The sequence below is a fragment of the Syngnathus floridae genome, chromosome 2 (assembly GCF_059516105.1).
Source record: "Syngnathus floridae isolate MCC-2025c chromosome 2, RoL_Sflo_1.0, whole genome shotgun sequence".
In the NCBI taxonomy this organism is placed as follows: Eukaryota; Metazoa; Chordata; class Actinopteri; order Syngnathiformes; family Syngnathidae; genus Syngnathus; species Syngnathus floridae.
In genome coordinates this window covers 13,775,330-13,788,194 of record NC_142414.1, presented here as the reverse complement: position 1 = coordinate 13,788,194, position 12,865 = coordinate 13,775,330, and the positions used below count along the sequence as shown (strand labels likewise).

The following is a 12,865-nucleotide window of genomic DNA, read 5'->3' as shown; positions in this document are numbered from 1 at the left end:
ATATTTCTACTTTAACCAAGGCAGAGGCAGAGAGTTTTCTCCTCCGAGCGTCTCGTCTTCGGTTTTAACATAACCATAAAAATTCTGCGATTTTGGTTCAAAATGATACAAAACTACTGAAATTAAAAGGAAAATGTCTTTATAATATAACATTTATAATAAAACCAATTTGATGAATATGACAATTGAATTTGTTTTTTCCCGTTTTCATGATGGTCTCCCTTGCCTCCCCTGACTGCATGTCCCTGCTGTCGATAATCCATCTGTGGATCTGAATGATTCGTTCTCACTTCAAGGACTACAACAATGCGGACAGCAGATGGCGCTAATTCCCCTTCGAGTTTCAGACTTGCGCTTTACCCAACCTTTGTTGAACCAATGCAACACATTTACACACTAAAATGTCACACAAAGTATGAATAATGAAATAATGATGATTTTGTTTCGATTTACCCACAAAACTGACTTAATCAGTGAGAAATGTGACCCTTTGTTTGAACGCAAAATTGATGTACGTACAGGAAGTTGAGACTTGCCCAACACATGGATAAAGTACCTAATTTCGCTTTACCTTGGGCCATACAACAGAAAGTAATTTAATTATTTTGTCTGGCAAAGATACAGTTAATAAAGATACAAATGTAATTCGTATCAGTGCACTTCAATAGTGATTTGTTTCCTGCACATGAATTAACAACCCACAAATGTTGACTTTTTTTTTCTTAACATAAACCACGTCATTAATGTACATACAGAAGATTGTTGGCAACAATCCAACAAACCCTCGTTTAGTTTTATGCCGTGAGCTCACACGGAGATGTAGACAGCAATGATTGGAATGTGGAATTTGTCTTGCAGATTTCAACACATAAAGCACATCTGCATGCAGACACTTGCCGCAGTGTGCGTGCATGCGCGTCTCTAATCCCTGCAAAGGCTGCCAGCCACTGGCTCCAAAAAATCGGATGTTTTTTTTTTTTTTGCCCAGATCCCAGACACTCCCCTTTCTCACAGCTTCGAGCGACTCACCGTTTCTCGTCTTTTGACTTTTTGAAGTCTCGTCAGTCCTCGTTGCGTGTATTTCCCTTTCCTCACCTTGGGAGGGCGGGAGTGAAAGATAACTTCGAAAGTCAGGTTTATGGTGTTCACGTTTCCTCCGGGACACACATGCCCCCAAAAGCCTTGGGGCACTTGTAAAAGTATGCAATGTTTGACCTTGGATACTACAAGCAGCAAAGGAAGAAAAATGTCTGACGGCAACTTTTTTTTTCTTCTTTCTTTTTTTATTCGGAGGAAGGACAGCAGCAGAATGATGTAAAGCAGAAACCGTGAACAGACAGCAAGTACTATTAGCGGCCAATAAAAAGGCACTTAAGAGCCCGCATTTATCACCATTTGCTCAACTGAGGTGAGCGCACGAAAATAAGTCTGAATGGAGTAAAAAAAAAAAAGCAAAAGCTTCAAAAGGAATGCGGGTTAAAAATACTCTTGACAGTAAATGTAGATATTCTTGAAGGCGCGCGATGGCATAAAGGAAAGACTGTTATTTCTAGGGGAAAAAAGAAAAGAAAGCGTGCCAGTATAACCAGTTATAATGCATAAATCATCCTTCGGATACTCGGCTCCGCCCACAGGCAACAAGCTTTCCACTCTTGTATTCTTTTTCATTTACTCCACCAGGACGTCTGGCTGCAGCTCCTCTATCTACACTTCTGCTCACACGAGGGCCTTTGCCTTTGTCACCATCTCCATTCCTATTGAAAGATTTGGGAATCTCTCCGTTTTCCCCCTCTCTAATGCTTTTCTGACAGATATTTTTTTTTTTTTTTTTGAAGAGCTTTGCCCTGAAGGTTCCTTGGGCAAGAAGCGGATAATCTGAGCAGAAGACAGACGGTGGGAAGAGCGCAGCTGCTGCGTGCGGAGCAAAGAATAAAAAATAGAGATAAAGGCGGCGAGAAGGTGTGCAAGTGTGAAGGGCGACGAGGCCGGCGAGGACACAGAGACAAAAAAATCCCAAAACAAAACAAAAAAAAAGAACCCGTCTTTCTCATCCGACGTCCACCTGAACGTGAACGGCGGGAATGCGGCGAGACGAGACGTCACACGCCCACTGAAGGAGCCTCGCTACTTTCCTCATCATGCTCGATTCCGCTGCCTTCCCAGAATCGAACAACCTGCGCCGGAAGAGCAACTTCGTCCCCGGGTAGAATGACGAAAGGACACCTGAGAGCTTGTGACACCCTGTGACAAACCTTTTTTCCTCCCTCATCACCTTCCTCTGTCCTTGCCTTCACTTCAGCTCGACTCTCTCCTCCTCACTATGTTGATACCAGCTGTCCTCCTATGGATTCTTAATGTCAGCAAACTGTGCTCAGGACAAGACTACATGGACTACTACTCAGCAGGAGACACGGGAACCCAGGTGAGAGCTACAAAACATGGATCTTCTAGTTACTTCTAATCAGGGTTGGAGACACTATGTAATCTAATTACAACATTTACGTCACTAGTGTTATATTACTCATATAAAGAATGTTATTTTAATTACAGCTGCTGTTGGAAAGTTTGATGATCACAATGTGAGTCACATGTGAGAAATCACCCCAAAATCTCATATTGAAAGTTATAATAGTTTTTTTTTTTTTTTTTTACTTTCGCCTTTGCCCTATCTAATGCTGAGGCTTGTGAATCTCAAATTGCGATTGGCTATCTCTGGTCATGTGTCTTCACGCCGCTGTACTCAAAGCGACTAGTTCTTGGTATAGCAGTCAGCTGCAAGTTTGCAACAATGTCACAGCCGTCCAAGACTTGTCCAGTTGGAATTACATGAAAGACTTCAGATGAGGGATGAACAATCGGGGAAAATAACCTGATTGTGAACCCCCCACCGCCCCCAATACTGTGATTTAATATGTGATTTTTCCCTCCAGGTAGGCTACTCTTTCTATGTTTTTATCTTTTTTACAAACACAAGCAATAAATTAGCCTGTCTGGTTTTATACATTAGGATAATGCCAAAATAAAGGCGAATGAACCATGACTTAATACCAAAATCAATTTATCTATTTCAATTTAAATTATTAACTGTATATTAAATATACGGTCAATACGGCTATTCAACTATTGCAGTGAGGTCTGGAACGTAACCCTGGTGATAAAAAAGTGACTGCTGTAAATACATTTTTAGCCTTTAAATGTATTTTGCACAGTTGACTTTGACTTAGTTGAATTTACCAGTTGCAGTCTGTTCCCTTGTTACCTCAAATCCAGCAGATAGTAGAAGTCCAGAGTTTATGTTAAATATCTGGTTGGCATTGGGCAACTGACTGCAGTTATCAACTCCAAGAAGATCTCTTTGCAAATAAAGAAGGCCAACATTGTGCTGAAAGACAACAAATCTACATATAATAGTGATTGCGAAAAAATGCTGAGGCCGTATTAACAATTTGGTGCCTTGAGATAGCAGTGAAAGAAGTTTTTGAAAATATAAGATGTTGTTCAGACAATTTTTTTCCTTTGACTTGCAAGCAAAAACCTGACAGGAGTGCTTTATGGTGGCAGTGAACTCAACTGAACTTACTCACATCAAGCTGTAGTTAACAATTCTTCAAAAGTCTGCTTTATTGTCAATTTTTTACTAATATTCCTGGAGTTGACTGAATCAGTTGTGAAATTCTTTGATTGTGTGATTCATGTTCAACATGTATCAGAACTACAAATACAAAAGTATGGAGAAGGAAAGTAATTTGATCTAAAGCATAACGCAATATGTGGTCAAACATGATGGAGGACATGTGATATACAGGACTCTAGTGTACTTACTCCCTGCTCACTTTCAGCCAAATGCTACAAAGTTGATCGGACTACATTTCATAGTAATAATAGCTAATGACCTTAGACGTACTCTGAATGCAACTGAGATCTTTGACAATTGAATATCCCTCACTGGTCAAGTCTCAGGCCAAAATTTTTGAAGACAAAAGTAAAGGCACAACCACAAAGAAGCAATGGGTCGAAGCTAGCTGCAGTGAAGGCCTAGCAAAGCGTCTCCGGGAAGAAATCTCGAGGCATACACCAGCTTCTATAATAAAATTAGTTCTATTACAACAAAAGACTTTGTGATTGTACTACATAAATAAAGTCCTTTATATGTATATACATGGAGAGTGGAATAATTGAATAAAATAAATAGATCTATATTTTTTAAATTGTATTTATTTTTTTTAATTAAAGTGACAGTTTTTTTAAAAAAGGGTTTTATCCAGTGCAAGAAATAAACTACTAAAAGTGATTGTGATTAAAATCCAAAAGCATCAACATGACTTTGTTTACTGTTTTAGACTAGCTCTATAAATATTGCGACAATAAGAACAAAGTCACGTTTAAAGACGCTCTTCTGTTCTGGCAGCAGCTGAGTGGTGATCACAGTCAAGGTGTTACGGCTTGACCGTGTATTTTAGGTTGGTGAAAATGACCAATCCCGGTTCTCCGGTTGAACAATATGCTGGTATTTCCGTCAGAGGGTCACTGTTATCAAAAGCAGACAGCAGCACACACGTAAACTAAATATGTACCGATGCAGCACAATCAGATCGACACAACATGAAATCTCGAGATTCTCCGATGAGCCGCACATGCGCCATTAGCAAGTGGCTGACCAGTGGTTTGGCGATCCTATCTACAATTCGTTCTGTGATTCATATTGGATAATATTAATATTGCACAGCTGATTATTTCTCACATCTGCGGCACAGTGGTTGGGAAACACTGGACCAAACAATAGAAATGTGTCTATTCGTGAGGAAATGCAGTGAGAGCAGATCTCAGGTTCAGATTCCCATGATGGTGCAAGAGTTGGACTCAGTTTGCTGCCCTTGATTTTGCTATCCTAAGGAGAAGAAGAAGAAGCAGGAAAAGGGCTTTGAAGTAATTGAATACTGCTGCAGCTGGGGTAATGAAACAGCCATGAATATTATTATTCCATGTTCCTGGGAAGAGGACACACCCAGCACTGGACCAGTCATTGCTCCGTCATGACCTCACAGTCCCACAGCAATGACCTCATGTCCCAATCACAAAGACCAAGGGGAAAAAAAGAGATGAACAGTTAAGTTTTTTTTTATTTTGGTGGGGAGGGGGCTGGGGGCAATTTAGTGTGTATAGCACCACGTGCAGGCTTTAAAAACAAGTCCACTATTATTATTCTTATCTTGTTAGTATCGCATCCATGGATAGCTTCAAGCAAGAACGACAACTATGATAAGAATGTTGTATTTGTCTTGCTTCCAGGCTCCAGTGTTGTCAGATGACCAGGTCAGTTTACAGAGCGTCAAGAGTGTGGATCAGCTGCTGCGGCTTCTCTATCCTGAATACAATCTGCTTCAGCAGTGCCTGAGGAAGAAATCATGGCACGCCTCTTCCTCCCCATTTCCCAGCTCCTCGGCGAGCCCGGCGGTTCATTTGAACCATGACGATGGCTGGGTGCAGCTGCGGGAAGAGCCTCTTTACAAAGTGGACAGTACTCTCGGAGGTAAACGCCGCGCCGTTGTGCTTTAATGCTGTCAAAGTCACTTGAACTGAATCGCTGGCTAATGCAATCGTACATGAACAGTCATCCTAGAAGAGATCCAGCGCACTTCGTGTCAGCCCCGGGAGGTGTGCATTGAGGTTACCAAAGAGTACCAACAATCCACCACCAGTCAGTTCTACCTCCCCCGCTGCGTGGCGCTGCATCGCTGCGGTGGATGCTGCACCAACGAAGCCTTTTACTGCACCAACACGAGTCACGTGCTCGTCAACAAGACGGTGAATATTAGCACGCCCGCATCAGGCCTCGCTCTGATGAAAGCATCATTTCCCAAACCCGTTTTTATCCATGTCGGGGTTCACTTCCCCTTTAAGGTACTACTGTATACTGAAGTAAGGATCATCAATGACACTTCTGTTGCATGAATGGCAACAAGTGGATACACATGTTCATGGCACCTCTCGCCATCGCCTGGAAGTCATTGTGCAGCTTGTCACTATAACTGTGGCTGGGAATCACTGACTCAAAACAAAACTCTCACCTTCCTGTGTCCTCCTAGCTGATGGAACTATCGCCACCCAGGATGGAGCGCTCCGTTGTCATGGTAACCTTTGTCAATCACACGGTGTGCGAGTGCCTCCCTAAGCGGCCACTTCACTCCATCATCAGACGAGCCGCAATGGATCACCTGTGAGTGACATTAAAGTAGGCATGTGTCATGGTGCTGTGTCCAAGTGGTTTTCAATACAAATACATTAGGAGGGTCTTTATATTTAACCAACAAAATTGGGGTACATTTCTAGATAAAAATGTATAGCTAGACTAGTTTGTGTGGAGGAAAACGATAAAGGTTTCAGAGTTCTGAGTGTAGAAATGGGATTCGGGACTCTCTAGGAAAAAAGGTTGGACAACCCTGCCTAGTCAAGTTTGACATTCCTCGTCCCATATTTTAAGTGTGCGTTTGTGTTTGTGTAGATGTTCCCCTCCCTCGGTCCCCTGTGCTCCGGCGTTCTTGTGGGATCCCGTCAACTGCATGTGTGTGCCAATAGATGCCATTAACTACTCTGAGAAAGAGACAGGTGAGAGATTTTTTTTGTTCTCTGATCATGAACCTCTTTGCTTTGAGATGTTCATTAGAAATCTAGACAGTTTCAATCCAAGATTCAAAGCCAGGATCTCTGAACCACTATGCTGCCAAGTTAAGGACATTTAAGGAGGCGCTCACATGGATGAGTCAAATGCACCTGTGTATACATTCTATAGTACAGTGCATTACATATGTATTTGTTATTATACTTTACGAACTCTTTAACTGGTGTGAATGTTTATATTCGGTGGATCTGGAATCCAACAGTCAACCATCCCCGAGGTTTACACTGTTTGTCAAGCAAGTGTTTCAATGGGTAGAGAGTCCCGTCCAGTTTGTCTGCGAAATTTAGGTTTGTAGCTCGCTGTAATTCCTTGTAGATGGCGACATTGTATTGCTTTGGATTTGGGACCAGCCGATTTTATGAGAAGACGTCGATTATGAGGGAAATAAATGGTACAACGTTGGAAGTCGGACAAAGCAACTCACATTATATAAACTTGGTGCGTCACGATCATGAGAAAAGTTGAGATAGTCCATGGAGTGAATAAATTAGGTGTTCAACTTAGTTGTAGTATATCTGTAATAATTTATGAAATAATTGATTATTTTACCATTCAAATCCCTTTCTCAGTTTTTTTTGTGTTGTAGCTAGAGGTATAACAAAAGCAAAAAAATTGATATTTTCTTTTTTAAAAGGGTGCTATTCCAACCATTTCCCCAATTAAGCTATTTTTCTCTGCTTATTGGTCAGATACCTGTGTTTTTGGTGAATCCAACTTACAGCAGACTACTAAAGAATGGACAAAGGCCAGAAAAGTATTTTTTCTTTCATGTGCGAGAAGGGTCTCTCTTTTGGTGCTAATTTGTTATGGAACACAATATCCTCAGGGTCTTGAAAATCTGCTGAAATGGATGAGTTCAGAGCGAATCGTAAGCACATTTCCTAATTCTTAAGCAGATACATAAACTTGAGCTCCTTGTGTCCATGCTGCCTTTTTGAAATATATTGCATCATGTGCCATTAGAAATTGCATCCTCCGTGAAATCGTTGTCTCTCGTGCTTTTGAAAAGAAACAGCTCGGTTGTATTTACTTAACAAGGCCTGGATTTTGCAACGAACCGCTGGTGCTATTCCAACAACTTCTCGTTATCTCTGTGGCTTCCAGAGGCTTTGGACTCAGGGCTGCTTGCTCTCTGCGGCCCCAACAGGGTTCTGAAGGAGCCCAGCTGCGAATGCGTCTGTCGAAACGGGCTCACCGAGGCCAGCTGCGGTCCGGGCTGGAAACTGGACCACAACACATGTAAGGGGGGGTTAAGATTTGCATGCAGATACAGAAAATGGGGACAGAACCCTGTCTCCAAAAGCATGAAGAATTGATCCTCCCACTAAAATTGTGTATAATTGCCTATGGCAGTGGCTCTCAAAGTACCACAGGAAAAAATACTTGGCCCTACAAGTATTGCCATCATAACCAACATTATATGAATCACAGTAAATATGTAGTACAGCCGTTTAGTAGGCCTAAGCCTTCATCAAATGTGAGATTCCTCAAAAGTATATTTTATGGTAAGCCACTGTAACATGGCATACTCTTTGAGCAATACCACTGCGCTTAAATATATAGGGAAAAATTGCTCTTATATAATTTTTGTTGCAGGTTTTTTGGGGGTATTTAGGATAATTATTTTATTCAGCATTTTATTGTTTTAGTTTTAAGTTGTAATACCAGCATTCACCACTAGATGGCAAAAATTGTATAGTTGCACTTAGACCAGATTTTGAAATATAGTATGTAGCACAAACATTGTACCTCCATAAAGATTCAAATTTTGAGTTTATTTTTGTGAAAAATGTGCACAAAATCAGCTTTTGTACTTCAGCAGTTTTGCACCATCTTTTGTAATATTTGTGCAAAACAGCCCTTTGTCCTGGAAAGAAAACAAATCTCACCATGTGGTATGTGTTTTTGGTTTGCTCCAACTCCTTTGTTGTTGGGTTAGGATAGTGGATATTTTATGCGACGTAAACAACAAATGTTAATGCAGAACACTTCAAACTTATGTTACATGACCTTTCAACTCAGGTGACCTACAGATGATATGAAAAAAGTGCACCGAGAGTGCAAATGTAGCAGTAACATACATGCAGCTTTCATTTTACAACCTAAGTCAAACCTGTTGTAACTTCTCACAATCCTAAAAATATTTTTGTCTCTCAGTTGGTATGCGTCGCTTCAACATACTCCTTTGACGTCAATTACTAATTTCCTATTACCCGGGGCTTTGCTGCCATCTACTGGCATCTTAGGGTGTTACAAAAGGACCAGCACAAAAAAAATTCAAAAAATGGCAACTTTTCAACTAATAGTTGGGGATGGGTTAAAAAGAAAAGCACTAAAAAAAGGTGAATTTGCAACAAGTGAACTGCAAATAGACAAATAGAATTGGTGAAATTTGCACAGTACCTAAGCAGATTGTTTCCTGTAGGTGAATGTCAATGCGAAGGTCAGGACGAGGGCAAGTGGTGCCCCGTCGGCCAGCGCTGGAACGAGGAGCTGTGCGGCTGCGTGTGTGCCGCCCAGTGTCCCGGGAATCAACCTCTCAACCCCGACACCTGCTTGTGTCAGTGCAGAGAAAGTCCACAGACTTGTCTACGGCAAGGCAAGAGGTTCAACCCTAACACCTGCAGGTAAACTGAAAAACCCATACTTGCTTTTTACCTGCTGGTTTAGTTGCCATTTTTAGTTTTAATTTCCGGTGAGAAAGTCAACCATGACTAATTGACGACATCTTGAGTTCTAGCAAGATGGGGAGAAAAGTGAACGAGGAGCATTGAAATAAATCAGAGATGCAAGATATCCCCTCTTCCATTGACTTATTTAAGAGTTTGGTGTTGTTGGCCCAAAGAATGCTTCAAAGCTAATAATAATAAAAAAAGACTTGCCTCGAAATTCTCAGTATAAACTGAAAACATATACGGGCTAATTTAGCATTGTTTTCATTACTCCGCTCAAATGTTAGCAAAGCGATGGGAACATGTTATGATAGTGTGAAAGTCGAGCCAACAATAGCCATTTTTTCCTCAGTATGAGGACTTATTAAGCTGTTCGAGAGAAACTATTTTCAGAGGTTTATTTTGTTCTGCCAAGTTATCATAATTCCATCAAAAACAGTAAAAGTCCATTTATACTTTACAGAAGTGTAATGCCAGTATCTGTACTACTTCTGTTAAGCATTCGAGTACTTTTGCAACCTGTCACTAATTTAGGGACAGTCTAAAACACCTAATGTGTGTGTATAAAATAAAAATAAAAGCATAACACAGCTAATATTAGAACGGTATGCCACCAAAATTCATAATTTGACATCTCCATTTATCGTACTGCTATTTCTGAATATTTCAAAACGATCACCATTTTATGGGCATAAAGAAGTGACACTCTCCTCACCCGCATGGGTTTTTTTGCGACTTTTGTTCCTCAACGGTCATCCCCATCCCCGCATTAGTAAGAAACCCCGAGACCACTTGTCTTGTGAATTGCCCCTTTTGATTCACCTCGTCACTAAACATGATTGTGCTGCTCTCAATCATTTCTTCCTTAATAAATATGTAAATAGGAGGCACTCAGAAGAGAAGCAAAATCTAAATGAGCGTCAAACTTTGGTGACTCGAAAGCTTCTCCATTGACTTTTGTTTGGATGCTTCCTTTTATGGACAAGAGACGTCCCCGGCACCCAACCGCGTTCTTAGCTGCGAGCGTGTGGTGCGGTTCCCACAGCTCGCACGCAAGAGGCCTCTGACCCGAGAGGCCTGAGCTTGCTGACAGTGAGCAGAGCACAGCAACCATCAGGCCGCCGGGCAGCCACAGAGATGGATGGAGTGACAGGACAAAAAGAAAAACATACAAGGAGACGGGAGCTGAGCCATGAGGGAAAGTTCAGATGTGCGGGTGATTTGTCACAGTGGACGTTCTCAGGCATTTTGTGAGGGAAGAAAGGAGCGCATCAACATGGATTTGCCACAAAAACATCAGCTTGTACTTTTTGTTATGCATGGGTTGAGGGTTGCAAAATCCTAGGAATTTTTTTGGGAGGTTGATTGGCAGGAATTTATGTGAATCAACCAGCAATTTTAAGATTGGCTCTTAACGGGAAACTGAAACGTAGTTGGCTAAAATGTGATGTTGCATCATCTTGACAAAATCAAGCTAATTTATTGCAAATAGGGTCATACCTTGCATTATCCCAACTGAGAGGTTTTGATTGACTTTTAAATAAATTTGCTGAACTGTAATTTTTTTTTTTTGTATTAGGTATCCTGTATATTGACCCAATTGCATATTCAATACAATTGAAACAAACTGACAACTTTGAAAGCATAGCATATATTATAAAATATAAACTCTTTAGAATTGTTTTATTATCCGTCAACCAAACAATAATTTAAAATTTCAAGAAAAACAAGTTTAAATTCACGCTTTAGAGACCTGAACACATCACCCCCTTTGAAAAATGTGGAATATTCCCCAAGTCAGTGGTTCACAGCCTTTTTTCAGTGATGTATCCTACTACCCCTTGTGAAATATTTTTTCAGCCAAGTGCGCCCTCCCCCATGCAAAGCATTTTTGCATGGGAAAAAACAGTGCAGTGCCATCAGTGTTTGATTTATTCAACTTTGGAACTCCATTTGTTGTTGTATCTCTTGAACTATTTGGATATATATAACCCCAAAAAGAAGGAAATAATTGACTGAATTGTAAATAAATGTGTGCGCATCAAAATAATTGTCAACATAAAGCATCCTCCTTAGGGATCCTAGTACAAATCTGTTCCCTAATGAAATGTCAGAGATGGGCTAACACATTTTGGGCAGTTCAATGTGTATTATCAGATTCAGAGTGGGGGAAAAAAATGTTCGAACAGTCAAATGTCAATCAGTGAAATGTGTGAATCTAATACCTTTCCATTAAATTGCCTTCAGTTGCCTTGTAAACTTTACAGTTTGTAATATTTCACATAATTGGCTGTGAAAATCAAACACATGCTTTATAAAGATTTCCCATTGGGAGCCCAAATTGGGACTAATGGAAGGTTTTCCCTTTTTCCACTATTCCCAAGTTGCTACAGGTTACCCTGCAGGACCCCCAAACGCGCCTGCCTGTCTGGCTTTTACTACAGCCACCAAGTCTGCCAGTGCATCCCCAACTATATGAAGCCTGCGTGGAATTAGCCGGTCACAGAGTAGAAAAGACAAGATGCCAGCCGAGGACGCCGTTTAAACCTTGGGAAACTTGTGGCCTGACACTACAGAAGAGACCAAGGGGTGGAGCAGAACAACAAATGAACACTTATTGGATTACAACAGACTTAAGAAGTATGATTCAAGGCGCTAAAAATGCTTGGTCCCACGGGCGGATGCAGTAACAGAAGAGGAAATGGGATATATGTGACTCACATGTGTCTGTGTACGGGTGGGCTCTTGTCCAATCGCACCTGGAGAAATGTCAAAAGGCCAGATCAGGACCAATCCATTTCAGAGCCAGCTTTGGTACCTGCTGCAACACGCTGGCGCAAGTGCGTCGACACTTTTGTTGAAATGGAAAGTGGAAGAAGATAATGACAGAGTAGACTAAAGATGAAATAAGCTCAAGGCAACTTTGCTGCAGGCTGTGAGGTGGAAGCTATGGGCCTTGCGGAGATGTCACAGCAGTATGAACATGACACCAAAATGCTTCCCCCCCCCCCAACTAAACGTTTGCATTCCTACCAGAGGGCACACACTGTCCATCTTGTAAACCCTGTTTTTTCTTCGTCATTCACTTCAGAAAGGTAATACAGCTCCTGCTGTAGGGCTGATCTACAGCTTTTTACTTGTAATTTAAATGATCCTAGGCAATATAAAAATGTAAATATTTAATTTTTTTGTATTTAAAACGAAATTCCTCTGTAGTTGTGAAATACTGTATTCAAGAAAATCACTCTGCCAAAGTCCATGTTTTGATTGGTGATGCTACCAACAGTGCTAAAAGAATGAATCCTAATATTTTAGAAAAAGAAAGTCTGAAATGTTTCATATTCCTTTCTGAAATATTCCCCCCCACTTTCAATTAAATGATCTACTGACAAATGTCTGGACATTGTTTATTATATTTAAAACATTAGAATTAATTGAAATAATGAAAACCTTCCCATGCTAATATTTGTGTAACTATACAACACAAACAGACCTGCAGAGACAAGTAATTTAG

The 12,865-nt window shown here is 40.8% G+C and overlaps 1 protein-coding gene across 4 annotated transcripts; it reads left to right on the top strand.

Moving 5' to 3' along the window:
• The first annotated feature begins 1,014 nt into the window (after positions 1-1,014).
• Positions 1,015-12,759, top strand: vegfc (vascular endothelial growth factor c). Of its 4 annotated transcripts, none has more exons than XM_088401250.1 (10): positions 1,015-1,408; positions 1,836-2,422; positions 5,290-5,313; positions 5,389-5,530; positions 5,612-5,805; positions 6,087-6,217; positions 6,503-6,606; positions 7,784-7,918; positions 9,105-9,306; positions 11,736-12,759. In XM_088401250.1, the coding sequence occupies exons 2-10, from the start codon at positions 2,321-2,323 to the stop codon at positions 11,845-11,847; spliced, it is 1,146 nt and encodes a 381-aa protein (XP_088257376.1). In that variant the 5' UTR covers positions 1,015-1,408; positions 1,836-2,320; the 3' UTR covers positions 11,848-12,759. The 4 variants fall into 4 exon arrangements, with proteins under 4 accessions (XP_088257376.1, XP_088257368.1, XP_088257354.1 ...); XM_088401242.1 differs by having other exon boundaries at positions 1,016-1,408; positions 1,836-2,203; positions 2,300-2,422; positions 5,290-5,530; XM_088401228.1 differs by having other exon boundaries at positions 1,017-1,408; positions 5,290-5,530; positions 11,736-12,758.
• Positions 12,760-12,865: the final 106 nt, after the last annotated feature.